The sequence below is a fragment of the Tachysurus vachellii genome, chromosome 8, assembly GCF_030014155.1.
Source record: "Tachysurus vachellii isolate PV-2020 chromosome 8, HZAU_Pvac_v1, whole genome shotgun sequence".
Lineage (NCBI taxonomy): Eukaryota > Metazoa > Chordata > Actinopteri > Siluriformes > Bagridae > Tachysurus > Tachysurus vachellii.
The window spans coordinates 10,647,813-10,669,082 of NC_083467.1; the positions used below are offsets into that span (position 1 = coordinate 10,647,813).

General features: G+C 36.6%; 3 protein-coding genes across 3 annotated transcripts; 2 read left to right on the top strand and 1 right to left on the bottom strand.

Moving 5' to 3' along the window:
- Positions 1–14: 14 nt before the first annotated feature.
- slc9a2 (solute carrier family 9 member 2) lies at positions 15–6,267 on the top strand. The gene is made up of 12 exons (XM_060876226.1): positions 15–232; positions 1,375–1,461; positions 1,575–1,625; positions 1,749–1,966; positions 2,736–2,935; positions 3,202–3,291; positions 3,468–3,538; positions 3,960–4,124; positions 4,283–4,385; positions 4,564–4,680; positions 4,803–4,881; positions 5,133–6,267. Exons 1-12 carry the CDS (start codon positions 162–164, stop codon positions 5,519–5,521), a joined length of 1,641 nt encoding a protein of 546 aa, XP_060732209.1. The 5' UTR covers positions 15–161; the 3' UTR covers positions 5,522–6,267.
- On the bottom strand, positions 4,418–13,047 carry mfsd9 (major facilitator superfamily domain containing 9). Its single transcript, XM_060876227.1, has 6 exons — positions 12,912–13,047; positions 10,843–10,930; positions 9,786–9,829; positions 8,656–8,785; positions 8,207–8,416; positions 4,418–7,991 (listed from the first exon to the last, which is right to left on the bottom strand). Exons 1-6 carry the CDS (start codon positions 12,993–12,995, stop codon positions 7,180–7,182), a joined length of 1,368 nt encoding a protein of 455 aa, XP_060732210.1. The 5' UTR covers positions 12,996–13,047; the 3' UTR covers positions 4,418–7,179.
- Positions 13,048–16,701: 3,654 nt separating this feature from the next.
- Positions 16,702–21,004, top strand: tmem182a (transmembrane protein 182a). Its single transcript, XM_060877279.1, has 5 exons — positions 16,702–17,038; positions 18,003–18,126; positions 19,026–19,124; positions 19,295–19,432; positions 19,613–21,004. Exons 1-5 carry the CDS (start codon positions 16,904–16,906, stop codon positions 19,834–19,836), a joined length of 720 nt encoding a protein of 239 aa, XP_060733262.1. The 5' UTR covers positions 16,702–16,903; the 3' UTR covers positions 19,837–21,004.
- The last annotated feature ends 266 nt before the right edge of the window (positions 21,005–21,270 follow it).

The following is a 21,270-nucleotide window of genomic DNA, read 5'->3' on the forward strand; positions in this document are numbered from 1 at the left end:
TTTATGCACCTTGTGGAACTCCATTGGCATCGGCATCTCTCTTTTCGGTATCTGCCAGATTCAGGCCTTTGGCGTTCAGGATATCACCCTGCAAGAAAACCTGCTGTTTGCCTCAATCATTGCAGCTGTGGACCCTGTGGCAGTGCTTACTGTGTTTGAGGATGTCAACATCCATGAGCAGCTTTACATTGTGGCGTTTGGTGAATCCTTATTTAATGATGCTGTCACTGTGGTAAGTGAAACATTTGTGATCCATAGATGTATAAAATGTCAGAGTTTCTGATAATAGAACAGTTTGTGTTTAGATTTGTTATTGGTTTGGTTCTATAACGTATTTTGCGAATGACATCTCAGCTTCAACTGCCCAGTCAGGAACTTATTATTATGTGGCTGTGTTTTTTTTAGATAGCTTTGTAAAAAAATACACCCCTTACTAAGTGTACATTTTTCTGTACAGGTTTTTCAGTAATTTCAATGTGTATTTCTGCATAAATAACAATATAATTACTGTATTACTGCTATATGTTTGGCTCTGAGATGTCAGTATCTTGGAGCCACACTTTTAGTTTAAGTATGGAAATTTCCTCTTAGCCAATGCATAGATGTTATTGTATTAGCTCATAGTAATCTGATATAGTAAGTTAACATGTTATCTCACAAAAACGTCTGCTAATGTTTGTTTGTTTGTTTGTTTATTTATTTATTTATTTATTTATTTATTTATTTATTATATAAGCTTAACCTTTCTAACCTTCTAACCTTTCTAAATAACCTTTTCTAGTTAAAATGTATTTATTTTGTTACGTTTTTAAAGTTTTTTACCAATTATGCAGCAAAACTATGAAACTAAAAATAAAATTGTGGTTTGTTCAATAGCCGAACAGAAGGTGGGCCAGTATCTGTTAGCAAATCTTTTGTTTTCTGTAGAACTCCAGACAAAAAGTGCAAACATTTGATCATGTAAAAGCAGGTGTGGCCAGTCCCTGGGAACAGAGAAACAAAGGCAAAAGGAAGGAGAGTAAAACTTCCTGCTATCAGTCCAGTAAAAATGGCTTTTGATACAGACAACTTAGAACTTTTAAACTTATTATCCAAAACCTATTTGCTAACTTTGTTTAAATGAATAATTGTATTTGGTTTATGCTCTTTAACAATTGTTGTACAGTATCCAAGATAGGGCAGTAGAGACCTTATAGCTAGCAGCATGTTATTATACAGAATATAATTGGTTTGCCACTCCATAGTACAGCAGCTATATTTTAGCCTTGTTGTGTTGTCGTTATCAGAATACTGAATATGTTTTTTATAAAAGTGGATTGCCAGTATGTGATGATGTCTGCTATATAAATGACCCTTACAATGCTTGTGTTACAGGTGCTATATAATCTCTTTAATCATGTGGCGATTTTGCCAGTGGTGGATGTGGCAGATGTGTTTCTGGCTGTGGCACGTTTTTTTGTGGTAGGCCTTGGAGGAATTCTCTTTGGCTTAGTTTTTGGCTTTGTGGCATCTTTTACTACACGCTTTACATGGAAGGTCAGAGAGATTGAGCCTCTCTTCATTTTCATGTATAGCTACCTCGCCTACCTGCTGGCTGAGCTGTTATCCATCTCCAGCATAATGGCGTGAGTAATCTACTGTGCAAATAATAACTCAAATACAAGAACTGAAATGAAACATTTTCCCAGTGACAGTACAATGTATAGAGTGTATCCTTTTACCAGAACCTAATGGATGTGCTGTTACAGCATTGTGACCTGTGCCTTGACCATGAAGTACTATGTGGAAGAAAATGTGTCCCAGCGCTCCTGCACCACTATTAGGCACACCATCAAAATGCTTGGCACAGTGACAGAGACACTTATCTTCTTCTTCCTGGGTGTTGTTACAGTAACAACAGACCATGAGTGGAACTGGGGTTACGTCCTATTTACTCTGTTCTTTGCCCAACTCTGGAGGACTCTAGGTGAGAGGCAACATTTCTGTTTATGTTTGACATGATTTATTAACACACTGAACAGGATAAGATTCATGTACAGGATAAGACTGATACCAAATGGTATAAAATACTGTATATACGTGTTCAAATTTTTGTCAACATATGCTTAATGATCACTTTATTAAAAACACCTGTACACCCACTTATTTGTGCAATTATCCAATCAGACAATCACGTGACAGCAGTGCAATGCATAAAAACATTAGCATTCACACAGAAAAAACATCTAGTGAGCTGTGGTTCAGCAGACAGAAACACCAAACTGTTGCTTTGAGTGGAGAGTAACATAAAATAACTACTCTTTACAATTGTGGTGAGCAGAAAAGCATCTCAGAATGCCTATCACACTGAACCTCAAGGGACACAGACCACAGTGATTTCCATTCTTGTCAGTCAAAAACTGAAATCTGAGGCTATAATCTTCAACTGCCCAAAACTGTCCAAGACCAGACAAACAACATTCACTTTTTGCACCTGTAAAAAAAAATGTTTACCAATCCGATAACCACAAGAATGTGCATGAACAGTGAGTGCATGTTTTTAAGACATCTATACCCTCAGAACAAGCCATGCTAATACGATTGCACAAAACAAACATGCCATCTTTCCCCAAAGCATGGTAGTGTAGTACGTTATACTACAGTATGTAAGTTTGATTACATTTGCTGTAGAAAAATCAGATAAATGATCAGTCAGTACAATCTGATTAGCTGATTAAATACTTCTTGTCTTCTAGGTATCCTGGTACTGACACAGATAATTAACCCCTTCCGCACCATCCCATTCAACTTCAAAGACCAGTTTGGTCTGGCTTATAGTGGCCTTAGAGGAGCTATAACATTTGCCTTAGTTTTCACCCTTCCAGATACTATTCTTCGTAAAAAGCTTTTCATCACCACCAGCATTACCATCATTATCTTCACAGTCTTTGTCCAGGTAATACTGGAATTAATTATAATTGATTAACAATGAGCAATGGTTCTTCGTTTATCAGAATAAATGTTAATGTAACTATTGCGTAATACTAATGTAAATATTACTATAACACTTATTACTACAGGCAGCTTTGAATGCTTTAGTGTTAGAAAACTATGCGTCATGTTCTATTAAAATATATCAATGAAGAATACTGTATTGTAACGCAAGAATATGCTTCAACTTTATTTTAAGCTTTTGTTTGAATTACATGCTTTTTCTCCTAGGGTATCAGTATAAGGCCAATTATTGAACTGATGAATGTCAGAAAAACAAACCGGGATCTCTGCACCATTAATGTTGAGATTCACAAAAGGGTGTGTAATCAGATATGAACATCCTGTTCCGTTTTCTTGGTGTGGAATTAAATAATACTGACACTCGAACTTGATGTAGTCCAAAGATTCATTATACAATATAATACTAATTAATACATACATGTGCATCTAAGAAATAAAGATAATAGTCATAATCAAGTTGCTCTTTCTTTCAGCTGATGGAACACACCACTGCAGGGATAGAGGATCTCTGTGGACACTGGAATCATCACTCATTAAAAGACAGGTAAACATAAGACCCCTGATTGAGAGATGACATTGCATTACAAGAAATACCTGCTAAAGCATGGGTCACAAATAACTGTAAGACTGTATAAGACTGTAAGCTTGGATTGAAGCAGCTTCTTAATGATGCTTATTTGATTTTTATTAATGAATTACTGTACATATGGTTTTGTGACACTCTTTATTGTCTCTGTTAATTACATTTGTTTAGTTTTTCTAATATATCTATTCATTTTTAGATAAGAGTTAGATATAGTTTGTATGACATTTATTTACTTATATAAAAGAGCATAATATATTTTTGCTTATTAGCTTCCAATGATGTTCTCTCAAAATGCAAGTACATGGATTTAATGATATTTTGCATACGAGTTCTTACTCATGACCAACTTAAGGTGACCTATAGCTTGTTTTTCTGTTAGGTTTATGAGGTTTAATAACCGTTTCCTTCGTAAGATTTTGATCCGTGATGACCGGGCTGAGTCTAGCATTGTGGCCCTTTATAAAAAACTGGAGCTACAAAATGCTATGGAGATCTTGGACACGGTATCTGGTGGCATCAACGCAGAACAAATCGTATTATTAGAGTATGTCCGCTTCTTTATTATTATTAAAAGTTAACTACTGTGCATAGTGATGCCTCATATGACTCTATGAGCATAGTTTTGACATTAAATTTCATACCCCAAGGCTGAAGTACAGCTGTATAGCTACAGTAATGTTTTTCCTCTGGTTTGTTTTGTAGTAAGGAGGACAAGTTCGCCAAACCAAAAAAGACATTGTTGACGACAGATCTGAGTGGCATGCATGATATTCTGTCAAAGAACATGTATAAGATCAGAGAACGGGTGAGTTTAACATATGGAACATACGCCACATATAGAGTATTATCTTTTAATAAAATCATCCAAATTCGCTATTGTAACATCCATATAATTACTGTGGAGCGGTGAAAGGATTGACATTCTTTTAAGTTTCAGGTATTGCTGTGACTTTTGTCATCTTGCGATTGTTTTACTCTTTCAGACGGTGTCCTACACCAATAAACATGCCCTCCCTAATGAAAGTAGAGACAGAGAGATACTAATGAGGCGACACGCCAGCATCCGACGCAGTCTTAGACATAGAAGACGCCAAAGCGTGGTAACAAATATTGATTTAATTCAGTTCCACAACATATTTTTACTGCTCCTGTACGGTGGCATTCCGCTTATTAGTCATTTCCTTCTGAAGTACCCACATTTTCTCCCTCTCTGCTCTTCTAGGAGGCTCCAAAATATTTTTCTCTTCCTGTTGGTCAGAGTCTTAACTCTCAATTTGCTACAGAAAGGCTAAACAGAAATGGTGAGAACTGTACAATCTCTCTCTCTCTCTCTCTGACTTATCTCTCAGTCTCTCTGTCTGCCTCTCTCTGTATATATACACATATACACGTATACATACATACATACATATGTATATGTATTTTTACTGTATCCAGTTTTGAACTCTTGTGTCAAAGTTAGTTTTATTGTAACATTAATAGTATCTTAATCATTCTTGTCAAGGCTTTGTTGTGTAGTCAACAATAGCTAGAGTATGTCTGTATTTTTCAGGTGATGCTGACATTGTGATAAAACCTAGCTACCCTCCAGCCAGGCCCAGATCTAGACAGCCTTTCCGTACCCCCTCCATGCCAGCGACATCTCTGAGGAGGCTGGAGCCCTTTAAGGAGGCTACAGTAGATGAGGTAAATGAAGAGCAGGAGGGGTATGGCTTATCAATCCTGAGCTCCGGCTCCGCTTCTTTCAGGCTCTCAGCTCCACAGCGGCATTCGCAAAACTGGACCAGAGACTCTGAGCCTGAGGGAGAAGGGCAGCAGATGGTATCTCCCCCGGCGATATGGAGCCCAGAGCCTCCTGAGCAAGGCAGCGGTGAGGCAAGAAACCCTCTGCTACGGAGACCTCAGTTGAAGCCACAGGATCGACAAGGCCAGCCAAAGTGAAAGCCACACTGGAGGAAATAGTTAACAAAGCACAAAATCTGTGTTTTGGAATAACCATTTCAATCCCCAAATTTGAACCCTATCAAAAAATCTGAGGTCTGAATTGAAGACTGAAGTTCAAATGCACAATCCTAACATTATAAAATAGCTTAAAATGTTCTGCATGAAGGAGTGGATCCAAATCCCTTTACATGTGATTTGAGCCTTGTTAAACATTACAGGACGTGATTCAGTGTTGTTATTCACTTCAGGGTCGGCAGCAATATTCTTTTTTAGGATGTTCGAAGTTTTGAAACCACTGTATTGTAAAAACATTGCACTTTTTTTTTTTTAAATAAAGCGGTCAAAATCAGGTAGAAAACATTTAATTATTAACAATATTGCTATTTTCTTACTACTTACCAGTACTAGTGCACTCAGCAGGCTACTTAGTAGAAATAATGATAAGGTTGCTAAAATGCTCAAATTTTACATGTACTTTGACATGACGGTTTAATCCATGATTTACAATCAAATTTGACCATGCACTTTAATGAATAAAGCCACTGTAACTGTAATAACTTGAACTGTAATTATTCGATACCAATCTAAACAATATAATACATTTTGATTGATTGTCCATATTAACAGATGATTTTAGTGTGTTTTTAAATGTGAGAAGTTTTTTTTTTTTAACATTTTCCTGTATAGTAAGATGTGGAACATCCTAATAAAAATTAGACGACTAACTAAATCAGTGCACCAACCGCTGCATCAGAGATTCATTATCATTCATCATCTTTCTGTAACTCATTAGTGTTTCTTTTCCTTTTACCTGGTGTTTAATAACTAAACATACACAGGGTAAGTTATTTATATGGTATCTGCAGTATAGTTCTGCAAAAATTTCTGAGCTAGCAAAACCGCAAAAAGGGTGCATGTTCCTAAATTATTCAGCTTAACTTATGATTAGATACTACATTAAACAGTGTAATACTCTGTTGTACTCTGGCAATGTTCATTCATCGATTAATCTTCAGTAACTGAATAATCCTTGTCAGATTCATGCTGGATCTAAAGCCTTTTCCAGGAACACTGGGAAAAGGCAGAAATACACCCTGGATGGGATGCCAGTTCATCATCTGGTACAATGCACAAGCATGTCTTTAGAGGTAGAAGGATCCAAGAGGGAATCAACACGACATTCGGAGACAGTGTGGAATTTCACAAAGACTATAACCTGAGCTCAAGAACAAACCAGGGACCCTGGGGGTGCTAGGAGGCAGCAACACTAGCTGATGCACCTATTATTTCTGGATAATACATATAATAACACAACAATTTTCTGCTAGTAAAATCAACTTTTGTCTTCTACATGACCAGCCCTCAAAATAAACCCTAAAAACAAATTCTGTAAATACTTGTATCAGACATGAATCAGTCTCAGTGTCTCCATTAGCTTTGGCAGGTCCTCCTAGTTTGTGTTTGGTGGCACAAGTGGCTACTGCCAGTCATATCTGCTGCAACTACTCTAAGAGCAAACCAGTTTGACTTAGATCACAACTTCCAGAAACCTATTGATTCCATAGTCAGATAAATGCCAACTTCAACAGCTGCCAGCAAAATCTGCCAGTGTACCTTATTCTCTTAAATCTTTGTATCTTTGAAACTCTATCCAATCACTCTTTGGCTTTCTTCCACTTCATCTTAGCCCACTTTGGGGTCCTGACAAGCAGTAGCACCAGAGCTGTGAGAGCCAGCAGCACCCCGAGACTTGGTGGACCACATGGGCTTATTTCCTGAGTCAGACCGGAGAGCAGCGGGGCCAATATGCGCCCCACTGCCGTCACTGACTGGCCAGCACCGATTAAGGTTCCACTGGCCTTCACACTGCCTCCATGCTGCAGCTCCAGGTCTGTAATGCAGGTGCGGCCCACGCTGGTAGAGATGGCAAAGAACGTGGAGGAGAGCAGCACGTTCCAGACGCTGCCTGCTGAGGCATACACGAAGATCAATGTGCATGTGAAGGCTGTGGAGTGCAGCAGCAGAGCAGACATATTGCCTCTGTACAGACGAGTCATGGGGCCCACCAGGCACCCAGCCAGTGCACCCAGCATGCTACTGTAGCTGATCATGTACCCTGTCACTTTGGGTTTCAAATCAAAGCGCTCTTCCATGGCCAGAGAGAAGTTACTGTGATAAAGCATGATTGCCAGCGCCATTAGTAGGCGCACCAGGAACACATCCCACAGATCAGAAGAGGCCACAATGCGGATGTGTGCTCCTACTGAGGTCAGCTGGAGTAGAGCCATATTACCCCAGTCCTTGCACAGAGATCCAGCAGAACGATGGGTTTTAGAGGACACAGTACAACCATGATGGTTTGCATCGCAGTTTCCCAGCCGGTCACACGTCTGTCTGTTTTTACCATTACTGTTAGTAGTTAAATGTTGGTTTTGAATCTCAGTCCATGGTAACATCCAGACCAAACCTGAGAATGACAACAGTCTAAATAAGTCCACACAGTCGAAAACCGTCTCAACCAGAAATTAAGTGCATGTATACACAAATAACAATACATACATTTAGTACTGTGTCTGGTTGTGTTTGTGATAAATGAGCTTTACATTTGAATTTCAGTACAAGTAGATTTAGTAGACTGATATTTATTTTTACTTTTGTTTTACATAATAAAATCTAGTGCACCTGCATTAAGGAGGAAGATAACAGCACAGACAAAGGAGGACATATAAAATCCTCCCTCGTGTTCAGTAAGGTAGCCTCCTACCACTGGGCCCAGGATGAATCCCACACTGGAAGCTGCATTGAAATGACCCATCACCAGAGGGCGCTCTGTCTCTGACACGATATCTGACAGGAGAGCTCGGCAAATGGACAAGGAGTGTTTAAAAAGCCCTGTGGAGACAATGAAATACATATCACTGATAAATACATAATACAAATTTCACATGATTTGAATACTCGTTATATTCAAAGAAGAAAATAACTATTTTTCAGACATTAAATAAATATACAAACTGTATAATAAACAAATAAAGAAGACAAATGTCAGTCCTGTATGTACTACATCAAATAAGATATCAAATATACTTCTCATCTCAGATTTATAAGTGCAACAAATCTCAATAACATACCCACAGGAATTCGGGCCAGCACAAACAGGGCAATAGAGGTGGACATCCCCAGAAGGCCGTATCCGAATGCACTGAGCAGAAGGCATGTAAGTAAAGAAGAGCGCCTCCCCACTACATCACTCCAGCTACCCTGCCATTACAAGCAACAAAGAAGATAAGAAAATGTGACAATATATCTTTTAAATCTTTTTACCAGTACCTTCAGTATGAACAAATCTATTATTTTATTGGCATAAGTCTGATATCAAACGAGTCAGGACACTGTTGGCTTTCTTCCTTCTTAGTGGTTGAATATAACTTCTAGATGCTTATGAACAAGCGTTTGTGGTGAGCAAAAATCGGTTTGATATCACTACTGACTTTGAAAATATAAACATTTGTGTGGGGAACGTATTTAAATATATTGTCATTAGTAAGCGATGTACGAAGAGAAATACGTTATTTTACCATTTACCACTGTGGCATGACAAAGAAATTTAATGCTAAACATAGGTGTCCCAAAACAGAAGGAAATTAAGAAGAGTTAATCAGGAGATGTGTTGTTTTAATGCCTGATACTCTTTGTTTAATCCAGACCACGATTAATGCAAGATGGAGTTAAAGCCAAGAGTCATATAAGCGGTCAGATTTTTCAGCTTGAGACATTTCACAGCTCAGTTTTCAGACTAGTACTATTAACACATACAATACAGCACCCGAGCATACACAACATGCCAACTAAATGCAATTACAGGCCAAATAAATTAGGGAAGAACGGAGCTTTGGCTGTTCCTCTCTATGCTTAGCATCCAAAAAAAAACAAAAAACTAAACAAGCACCTCCTTCTCATCCTAATTTTTGTCTCATGACCCGGCCGTTTTAAACCAATTTAAAGTAGAGACAAGATAATGAACGCTTGTGTTACATTAACATGCTCTTTGCTTGTTAGCAATTTCTGTTTCTTGAGGATCCATGTTATGATAACAACACTATTCTATTTTTTTATATACTCCATAACCGTGAAGGTGACTCATTAAAATGTATAATAAGTGTATAGTAAAACTTTTCCTAGTGTTTTGTACATGAAAGTTTAAGCTAGAGCAGGAAGTTAGAGAATAATACTTTGTTAGAGAATAAGATTCTTTACTTACTACTAAAGTGCTGGAGAAAAGCTGTAAAACACCATATGTGGATCCTGCAATACAAACACGAGGGAATGGCTTGGTTAACTCTGAAACCTAACATTTATTTTAAGTTGGTCTACTGTATCGTTACAACTTGGTCATAGCTGGTTCATACACTTTATGGCCATAAGTTTGTGGACACAATCCCATCTCACATAGATGTGTTTTTTTAAACATTCCCTTCCAGATTTAGTCCCCCTTTACTCTTGTGTGAAGGAGTGAAACCTGGCCGTGATTATCGTGTGTGCTTCACACCTCCAGGATTGAGGGTCTGATTCCTGTCTTCACTGTGTGTGTGTGGACTTTGTATGTTTTCCCTGTGCTTTTGGGGGTTTCCTCCGGTTTCCTCCCCCAGACCAAAGACTCACCTTGCATCTATAAATTGTTCATAGTGTGTGAACATGTGTGTGCAATTGTGCCCTGTGCTGGGCTGTCCCTGAGTCCCCAGGGATAGATTCCAGGTTCCCCATGACCCTGTGTATTATAAGTAGTGTACAGAAAGTGGATGAATGAACGGATGTGCCAAGCCAAGTAAACATTTGCATGTGTATTTGCAATGGTTAAATAATATACAGTGGTGAATATTAGGTTTTAACACCAAGATTGATGGATATCAGTGACACTGAAGAGCAGCAACACTTGACAGTGAAAAAGCAAAATGCATTATTTTGTTTTGCCACAATTTCTGTCTGGGCAAATTTAGATCTTTATACCAGACTCAAGTCATATGATTACCAGTTAACTGTCTGCTTGTTGTCTCTAATGTGCTCACATGACTGCACAGAATCACATTTAACCATGAATATATACATTTACCATATTGATGTTACATAGGATTGGACTGATGTAAGAGCTGGAAATCTTGTGGTTATAAATCATAATAAATGCCCATACTGTTTCAGTTAACAATGTGTCCCTAAGAACTGCTTCCAGCAGAATGTAATAAATGTTTAAATGTATATGCTGAAATTTATTACTGAGTTTAGTGCTAAATCCTACTGTATACAAAGCCATAGAAGCTTACCCACTACTCCAGAGACTATTGGGCTTGCTCCTAATGCCTTCACGTGATGACTCAGTAGAGGGATGATCATACTGACCCCAAAGAGGTCCTGCAAGAAAATGAAGAAAAAAACAGTGTTGAGTGTGCATGTATGTAGATACACCAATAACAATGACAGCTGCAATCCTTATTCTGCCGTGTATTATTTCCAGTGCTAACACACTGTTTATACATTGTCCATTTTCTATGACACAATAACATGTTTCATTATGGGATCCAAAGATAGTAAAGATGCAATGAGGGACACAATGCAACTTCACACACTCTGTCAAAGTTTCAACAAATAGCCCACAATAAAAATTGGGCTAACAAGAACTCAAATGAAGTCACACCACACTTTTAGTCATTTTCATTTACATTAAAGATCTTAATTTACATGTATGGCATTTATCCAGAGTGACTTTTGTTTTAATTTATACATCTGAGTGATTGAGTAATATGGGCCTTGCTCAGGAGCCCAGCAGTGGCAGCTTGATGGACCATTTGAACTCATGACCTTCTGATTAGAAATCCAACGTCTTAACCACTAAGCTACCACGCCTAGGTTAATTTAGAGTAAATACTGTCATTTTCTGTGTTAAACTGTATAAGTGAGTGTGAGAACACACAACACCGCAGATTAGAGGCAGGAATGCGGAAAATCCAGGTGGATCACCTTCATCACAGGTAGTCACAGGTAGTTCAGCGCTACCGATTGGAAGCTTCTATGGAAGTTATATTTAGTATATCATATATCATCCAGAGCGACATACATTTTTATCTCATTTTATACAACTGAGCAATTGAGGGTTAAGGGCCTTGCTCAAGGGCCCAGCAGTGGCAATCTGGTGGACGTGGGAATCGAACTCACAACCTTCTGATTGGTAGCCCAACACTAGGCTACCACATCCCTCAAATCCCAGCAATGTTAGACCGCACAACTCTCGACCTATCAGCAGTATGCCATCACACAGGACCTATCTTGGTCCTGTCACATCAACACCCTCGTGAAGAAGGACCGGCAGCGTCTGTACCACCTGAGACACTTAAGGGACTTCAAACTACCCTCTCGGGTGCTAAGGCTAAGACTTTCTACACCTGCACCATTGAGAGCGTCCTGAAAGGTAGCATCACTTCCTGGTTCGGGAACAGCACCATGCAGGACAGGCGAGCCCTACAGAGGGTAGTGCGGTCTGAACATACCATCCACACCGAGCTCCCTGACCTGCAGGACATCTACAGCACGCGGTCCCGGACCAGAGCCAGGAAGATTGTAAAGGATCTCAGCCCTCCCTACAATGGACTCTTTTCTTTGTTGCGTTCAGGGAAATGCTTCCACTCCTTTAAAGCAAACACAGAGAGAATGAGGAGAAGCTTCTTCCCGCAGGCCATTCAGAGTTTAAACCAGGAAACACCCAGGATCTAGTACTGGACCTTTCCCGCCATCTTCACTTTTTTTTTCTGCACAACCTTTTTTTGCACTATGACACTTTAACTCTGGACAGCACAGCACAGCCACTTTATACACACCATACTGCACATGGACACTTTAAGGACAATCACAAAATCATTTTAATTTGTACTGCCTATACAATGCATTTATATAGTTTATACTTTTTTTATTTATATTTATTTACCTTTTGATTTCATTTATTTTATTTGTAATCCTTAATTCCATTCCTTTTTATGCTTGAATACCGGACAGACGTAAAAAGCATTTCACTGCATGTTGTACTCTGTATGTATGTGTATGTGACAAATAAAATTTAATTTTAGATTTTTATCTCATTTTATACACCTGAGCAATTGAGGGTTAAGGGCCTTGCTCAGGGGCCCAACAGTGGCAGTCCGGTGGACCTGGGATTCGAACTCACAACCTTCTGATTAGTAATCCAGCACTGATTGGTAGCCCAACACCTTAACCACTAAGCTACAACATGTTGGACCCCACAACTCTCGACCTATCAGTATTATGCCGCCCTTCATCATCTCCACGTATAAACATCTCCACCAATATAAAGCTTTCTCTTAAATAAACAAAACTTACTCACCATGAAACCAACCATGTATATGCATTTTATAATCCACGCAGGTCTCTTAGATTCGTGAAAATGATTACATTCAGAGTGTTTCATGCTTCCACTCACAGCCCAGTGCAGTTCACACGGAAGCTACAGCAGCGTTTCTCTCTTTACAAAACACGTGTAGCGTCACAAGCAGGATCCGTCCAAGCTCCGGGGGCGGGGGGGGAGTTATACACAAATACATTCGCTCTTCATGTAAATAGTTTTTTCATTAATTATCACTGTTTGTATTATGTAAAATTAATCGCTATGAATATATGTACGTATATTATAGTATATATTTTATCGTTCATTTAAGCCGGCGAGACCAGTGAGGAAATATTAGTAGGAAGACGGTCCATCCTCATTATGGTACAGTCCACGCATTGCGTCACCATTTACACGCGCCACATTTAAAATCCTTAATAATAATAATAATAATAATAATAATAATAATAATAATAATAATAATAATAAATACTACAACAATTATGATCATAAGCAGATTTAATTGTGATCCTGATATTTATTGTAAATTTTGTAAATTACATACAGAAACAATTTGTCATTAATATTATTATTAATATTATTTTATATATTAATATTATTATTAATAATAATATTATTAGAGTCTTAATTGTCTTTACTTGGCTTGTTTTAGGTTCTGTTTCTGATCGTTTATTAAACATCACTTAATATATAACTTTCAACTTTGTTTTGAATATTTTTTCTATTTTTTTTAAACTAATTTATATATCATTTATTCTTATCTTTCGCACTTCATTTCTTTGCTTCCTAAACGCACCCTTGATGTATATTATTATTATTATTATTATTATTATTATTATTATTATTATTATTTATTTATTTATTTATTTATTTATTTATTTATTTATTACAATAAAACCAAATAGAAAAAAGAGATAAAAAAATTCATTAATCTGATGGCTTATTTGACCTCCTGTGGTTGATTTTCCATATATGTATTTTTTTGTGTCTTTTTTTGTGATTTTTCGTTAATAAAATGCACCCACTATAATAAGACTTGAGCTGTTTAGCAGATGAGAATATGTGTTATTAACCCTGTGAATTTTAGCTTTAATATTGTGGATGCTATGTGGATAATTTTTTTGCATTATATTGTTAATCCTGTACAGTACTATAAATACAGTACTATAAATACTGTAAATACTATAAATAAATACTATTTACTCTACTATTACTGCGTCAGTTTTATAACCCAATCACTAGGTGGCGGTAATGCACATCATATCTGCATATCTGACAGACAAAGAAGAAGAGAAGAAAACGCCGGAGACGAGTGATTTGGGAAAAATGTAATAATAACAATAACAACAGCAACAAAAACAACAATAATAACAACAACAATAAGTATAATAATAATACTAATAACAACAACAACAACAATAATAATTTCTTATGTAACACAATTAATTATGCATTTATATGTATTTAAAACGTTTAAGCTTGAGCAAATTTGAATTAAAATGAAATGCATTATTAAAACATTTATACACAAGTATGTCTGATTTACTTGGAGGTTGTAATATGTTGTCTTGATATTTTTGGTCTTGGATTTGCATGCATCACTAATATGAATCAGTAAATTAAGAAACTTTTATACTTTTAAATCTATTATTTTCCCGCTAATTAATTTGTTGTAGAAAGTAGTTTTTATTAGTATTGCTTTCAACTGCAAATATTTGTATATAAATATAAAATGTTTATGTAAAACAGCTTAAAATAAAACCTTTAAATGTATTATCTAAGGTAAAATTAATATTATAGTAAAAAAGGGAACAATTTAATAAAATACTGCAATTTCAGTTGCTGTAGAAGGAAAAATAAGACGGGATGTAGTTGTTTTTGTGAGCAAAAAGTTGCTCCTAATGACGTCATTGTCGAAATGTGGGCGTTTCCCCTTAGAATTAAAGAAAGATCCTAGTAAATATAAAAGTTATTCATAAAATGTCTTAAACCTTTAAAAAGCTCATAAGGTCAAAAAGTGTTGAAAAAAGTAGCGACGTGGACTTTTAAGAGGACTAGAAGAAAGTCTTTACAATAAGATTTTTTATGAATACAGACCCTGATGTTGTAGCTCATTCACCTTAAGCTTTGATATGCATTCTATGTCATGTAGACATATGTTGTTTTACAAACAGATATTCAAGACTGAAATACTCTCTCTCTCTTTATACATTGTGCTGGTTGTCCTTCATGAATTCTCTCTCTCTCTCTCTCTCTCTCTCTCTCTCTCTCTCTCTCTCTCTCTCTCTCTCTGTGAGAGAGAAATCTTAGCAGATATATTTCACTTAAGAGTAAAAATATAAAAAAGAGATTTTTTTAAACATTTGGAGAGCCAGATGATCAAATAAGACCCTTATCCTAAGAAAAGATTTAAGAGATCTTCATCAAAAGTCTCCAAACTAATTCCAATGGTAGGACATCTATCCATGGCCAGAGATTTAACAGAGCTCAGCTCACTTGGTTTTCCTTGAATAAAAGGCTACATTTAATGCTATCTTTTTGCTCTGTGTTTAGTGAATATATTTGAGTTCACATAAACCAGTTTCATGGCTCACCCTAATTTTGGGTTATGCTTCGACGTTTTTAAACGTCGGTGTTGTACAGCTAGAGATATGGTGACACATTTTTGCCCCAGTTTTTCTATTCTGCATTGAAACAAAGTAAATATCCGATTCTGGATATAAGTATCGATTTACTGCAAACAAGGCTACGTGTAAAAATTCTTGTGTCTGATTACCAAATAACTATTTACTATATAGACTGTTTCACCTAGAGCCCTATATAGGACAGATGTAAGGGGGACACTGGCTGGAATTCAAACCATACTTACTTGGGAAGGTTTCATAAATAACTTTAAAGTGTTAACCAATCTTTATTCATTGTGGTAATTTAGTGGTGTGGTGTGTTGATCAGTTGTAGACTGGATTTAAAACATGATGAGTCAAAAAACAATCCTCCACTGACAACTCAGACAGTACTATAAAATTACTGATGCCACCAATATAGTGCATTATATGGTAAATAAGGAAGTTCACACATATAAGTGTCTTGCATCTGTCTGTGTACTTGAAGCAGAAGAAGTATTAAAATGTGTTTATAAGGACAACACTGCGTCTCTGATCTCCACTCACAGCACAGTGCTAATTGATAGCTGGTTTCTCTGCTCTCTGCTAAATGCCCCACTCTACAGAAAATGGACTTTTTAGAGCCCAATTAAAGTTGAAACCAGGCATTTGTTGATGTTTTAAGATAGAAGATACTGCAAGGCAGAATTTGTAGAGAAATGATTAAATGAAATTGCATGAACAAATGTTTTAATGAATACTGTAGGTCCATGCACCTCTAACAGCTTCTCATAATGCAGTTGCGAGCCTACAGTAGGACCGGAATATGTGGACATATTTAATTTTCACAACTATGCACCTACTGTTCTGTAAGGAGTGGTGATGACAACAAGAAGATAGCAGGAATGCCAAGCTCTGGTGTCTTTATTCTCACTCATCTCACTACTAACTATCTAGTCTTAAGAAGCGGTCTTCAGTTTGCAGTAGATATTTTGGGCCATGCCAACTCCCTCCCCCAATATATTTCCCATAGCCAGACCACACCTCTGAGAGAGACAGCAGGCATCTTCAATCAGCAGTTCAAAAATAGTACAAGGGGATGGTCCACATGAAAAATTCTATACATCTGGATCCCTCTCTACTTTTCCTTTGCTCCCTATTCTCACGCCAAACACTCTCTCTCTAAACCAGTGGGACGAAGCTTCGGGAAACTATTGTATAGCGTCTAAGGACACCAGCACAGTGTGATACTGGAGAAGTGCTTGCAGGCACAACTTCCTAAAGAAAAAATCCAAGGAGTTCCATTTACACCAGTTTCAGAAGACTGACATATATTTACTGAGAGGGAGAAAAGAAAGGGATTTAACCATGAAGTGGAGTGTAGCACTGTTTTTTGCTGGACTATTTGGTGCCTTGGGGACAGTCTTCATCCTCCTGTCATTTGGTACAGATTATTGGCTCTTGGCTTTGGAGACTTGCAAACCAGATTCGGATATTCCAGAGGTTGGTGGAAAGATGAGTTTGTGTTTTAAATATATTTATATTTAAAGAGGTATTACAACAATCAAATAAAACATGTATAATTCTAACAACTCAGTGCCATTGGGGTTTTAAACATTAGCCTGACATTAAGGTTAGTTTGTTCGCTATTTATATTGTTTATTACATAGACACACTCTACAAGGTGTAGTAATTAGAACCTCGAGTCTAAACTATAACTCACTGACCTTTAAATTACTTTATGAAGCTTTATCAACAATTCAGTATTTCTTTTTTTTTTAGTAAGTTCTAGATTGCATCATTGTATATTTCAATTTAGAGCTAGGTATGGTTACATATCAGATTACTATTTACAGTGGTTAAATAGTGGATAAGGATCCCAACAAGTATAGAATATCACATGCTAGAGCATGATACCAGACTTAATGATGGGCAATGAAACTGGAATCTCACTGCAATGTCTACACTCTTATGTCAAATCTATTCATGGAAGTCACACACATGGGCAGTCATTTCCAAAGGGTGAGTACTGTTCTACAGTGGCCAGAGGCTTCTGCAAATTTCCCAGTGTAAGTTATGATATTTTAGTCATGGCAATACTCCTTTAATTGCAATCAACTGATGGTCTTCCTTAGATACCTTCACTATGTGACTTTAGTAGGTTTAAATAACAGTTCTGCTGTTGCTTGAACATTATTATGATATACAATTATTTTATTGTATATTTCAAATTGATACAGAGAAATGAACATGTCTTAATGTCTACTACTTGAGTACATTAAAGGTATCTTTTAATGGTGATTTCAGTAATACTAGTGGATATGCTTTTTGCATAAAATTGTAGCATTCCAGCTGTTTTGTAATCATATAACGCCCAAACAAACACACACTCACACTCATACATGCATCAAAAAACATAGCAAACTTGCCCTTTGACCTTAGACCTCCGTTCCGTGCTCTTCCACAGCATGGGCATTCGATGGTGAACCAAACTGCAGGAAACTCTTCCACCTTTCACCATGAGGGCTTTTTCTGGCGCTGCTCATTTGGAGGAAGAGGGGATGAGGACATCATTTTGAAGTTCTGGTTCAGTAAGTTAAAACTTTCTAGGCTGAAAGTTAATCAAGCTTTTAGTAATCGTAATGTAGGTGTGAGGTAATGTGTAATAGTTAACCAGTTTTGCTGTTAATATCACTTTTCGAGCATATACTCTGCATAAGTTGCTTAATAAACAGTGTGTTTCCATTGTACATGCAAAAACATAACAGTGGGAATTATAGTGATAATTTATTTTCTAGTTTTATTTTTCCTACTTAGACATCAGTTCTGTGATAGAATTAAATTTGGCTGCTTCTTTATTATAGCCAGCAGTAGTAGTATTTTTATAATTTAACATTGACGCAGTACTGTATTAAATGTATTACTGATTTATTGCTTAATTAATTCTTAATTGTTGTCTGATCATTTGGTTAAAATGATTATATTGCCAGCAGAGAAATTAGTAATGAAAATGACCTTTGCTACAGGGTTATAATATGTGTCAATAACAACAATGAGACAAAATAATCTACAGTTAGGAAATTCAATTATTTTTTCTTTTACTGTGCTGAAACATTTTGCTGCTACAATGTTCATTTAAAAAAAGGTATGGTTATGCAGAGGAAAAAAGGAATGGTAATGCAGACTGCATTATACGGAGAAAAAATCTACAGAACTTAGCAAGAAAACAGTGAGTGAAGAAAACTGATGATGTTTAATGTTTAAAGCCTGTTAATCTGAATGATACACACATGAGTAGTTCATGACTGACTATAGCATTGTATATAGAGAGGTTCAATAAAGTGAAAGATTGCTGAGACAGTACATTTGTTATTCTTCATTTGTTATCATTCATTTAAAGGAATGTGCCAAATAAAATGCCATTTTGAGTCATTTACAGCACACTGACCATGAAAACTAATTGTACATGTTTTTGTGCCTATCCCCAAAGCAAACCAGCCATACTCCAAGGTGTGCATGCAATCCTACCTGTTTCCCTTCCCTGTCTCTGAACAGACCCACAATGCAACCACTTACGAATCTGCCATCAGTAAGTAACTTTAAGGACAGTGAATTGTACTGATCACATTTATTTTGATAAACATTTCACAAGTGATTGCTAGAAATACTAATGTAGTTTTTTTTTTTTTTTTATTATCTTATGCATATGCAGTTATTTGCAAGTATATTTCAGTAGAAATTAGTTGGTGTGTTGTGTAGTCTACAGAGGCTTCTGGAGTGTTTTCATGCTGTTGGGTGTGGCTGCAGTCATCTTGGGTGGCTTCATCATAATCTGTGCTGCACCATTCACCAATTCCTGCCTCTATAAAGCAGGTGGTGGCCTTTACCTCATAGCTGGTGAGCTAAGTATTGTACTACAATAGTACATTTTTGTATACCATTTTATGCATCTGTTCTCAAAAAGAAAAACCTCCATATTTTTTATTTAATTTTAGAAATGGCGCTAAATCTCTAAAAAAAATCCCTCATTGCTTCCTGTTATTTGCCTGACTCTCCTATTCCGTCTCATCCTCTTAGGTTTCTTCATCCTTCTTGCCACTGTGCTGTCTGTCATCTGGTTGGAGGTGATGGATATGGTGGGTTTGTATGTAGAGTACCAAAAAAGTCACAATTGTCCAAGCTTTCAGCTGAATATTACATATGGCCTTTCCTTTATGTTCGCCCCAGTGGGCGTGTTCTTTTCCCTACTCTCTGGCCTGCTCTTTCTCCTGATTGGACGGGCACTGAAGAAGCATTATTAATAAGCATCTTAATGTCTAGCAGACAGGCATTTGTTTGTGTCCTTGATTATAACTATATAGCAGTGAGTGTATAGAATTAATACATGTTGACATCTTTGTATTCTTTGCTAGAGGGGGAGGTTCTTTATCCTGACAGTGCAGGATTCAGAGAAATTTAGTCATATGCATGTTTTCATTGGAGGAAAATGGCGGATATGGGCAATAGGTTTGGGAAAATTACTGAGCCAGTAGGCCTTTTTTACTTGCCAGACTATCTCAAACATTGTTATAAATTGAGTACTGTACCACTATTATATTGTGCTACTAGATTAGGGATGATATGGGATCACTTGATATGTAGGAGGATCTTACAGTTTTTTTTTAAAATTCTCTGTTACTTTTATGATTTACACTACTGGTCAAAGGGTAGGACGAATATAGAGAGCTCATAGATAGTTATTCTTCATTTGTACTATTTTCAAAGTACAATCAAGAAGATATTAGCATTGTGAAATAATATATGGAGGTAGATAGTGTCCATAAATTCTTAAAAGCATTCTAACACCCTTGACAGGTTCTCAAACAGCTTCATGAGCGAGCTTCACTTCTTTTGAAACCTTGAAGTAGTCAGAGCACTTGTTAAATTAGAAATGAAAACTATTTGTCTGAGGAAACCAACTGAGTTATTTAAAAACTACTTGTCTAGATGTAAAAATACTACTTTTTGATTTAGCCAGTTACAGCCAAGTGAGCATGTCAACTAGTTCACTTTTTAGTTTGGTCATATATATTAGTTTCAACTATCAGGCTTTACTAAATATCCCAAAGACAATTAAATATATACTCAATCATCCTTTTGACTGGTATTGTGGCTTATAAAATAAACTGTGTAGAAATTTCTGTACATTTCCTAGAATATGTATCACCATGCTAATTATGAACAAGTTAGTTGGTTTCAAACATTTATTAGGAATATTTTCGTGTCTTGCATGTGTGTAATTTTTTTTTTCATTTTAAAGCTTATTTTTCTACTAGCCCTGAAAGGTTATGACACTTATTATACGACTAAGATGTTTAATGTTCTTAGTTTTTTCATTATTTCCAGATGAGTGGAACCTTTTCATCTCAAGCTTAATTTAAGCTTAAGCTTCAATTTTTTCTTTGTAAATAATATTTAATATTGCTGTAAGATCATATTTCAAAAATTGTTATTTTAAATGAATGAATAAAACTGAAGCTAAAATGACAATAAACTGACTGTTAAAATACTTTCATGGAAGATTTTAGGAACAGTTTTGAATGCAGACTTCATGGGTAACAGTCAATCATCATCAGTGAGTCAAATCACGGATGTTCTCTCGATATATATTACTGTGTCTATTGTATATGCAGACATTAAGGAAAGATTGTGTAACTAATACAGATTATGTAAAATCGTCTGTCTCTGAAGAGGTG

Excerpts from the sequence above, each read along its gene's own strand:
- slc9a2 (XM_060876226.1), top strand. The coding sequence starts at position 162 with ATGTCAACATCCATGAGCAGCTTTACATTGTGGCGTTTGGTGAATCCT. Across the intron at positions 2,936-3,201 it reads TCTTCACAGTCTTTGTCCAG|GGTATCAGTATAAGGCCAAT; the intron begins GTAATACTGGAA and ends TTTTTCTCCTAG. Across the intron at positions 3,539-3,959 it reads CATCACTCATTAAAAGACAG|GTTTATGAGGTTTAATAACC; the intron begins GTAAACATAAGA and ends TTTTTCTGTTAG.
- mfsd9 (XM_060876227.1), bottom strand. The coding sequence starts at position 12,995 with ATGAAACACTCTGAATGTAATCATTTTCACGAATCTAAGAGACCTGCG. Across the intron at positions 10,931-12,911 it reads TATACATGGTTGGTTTCATG|GACCTCTTTGGGGTCAGTAT; the intron begins GTGAGTAAGTTT and ends ATTTTCTTGCAG. Across the intron at positions 9,830-10,842 it reads AATAGTCTCTGGAGTAGTGG|GATCCACATATGGTGTTTTA; the intron begins GTAAGCTTCTAT and ends TTTGTATTGCAG.
- tmem182a (XM_060877279.1), top strand. The coding sequence starts at position 16,904 with ATGAAGTGGAGTGTAGCACTGTTTTTTGCTGGACTATTTGGTGCCTTG. Across the intron at positions 18,127-19,025 it reads CATTTTGAAGTTCTGGTTCA|CAAACCAGCCATACTCCAAG; the intron begins GTAAGTTAAAAC and ends CTATCCCCAAAG. Across the intron at positions 19,433-19,612 it reads TGGCCTTTACCTCATAGCTG|GTTTCTTCATCCTTCTTGCC; the intron begins GTGAGCTAAGTA and ends TCATCCTCTTAG.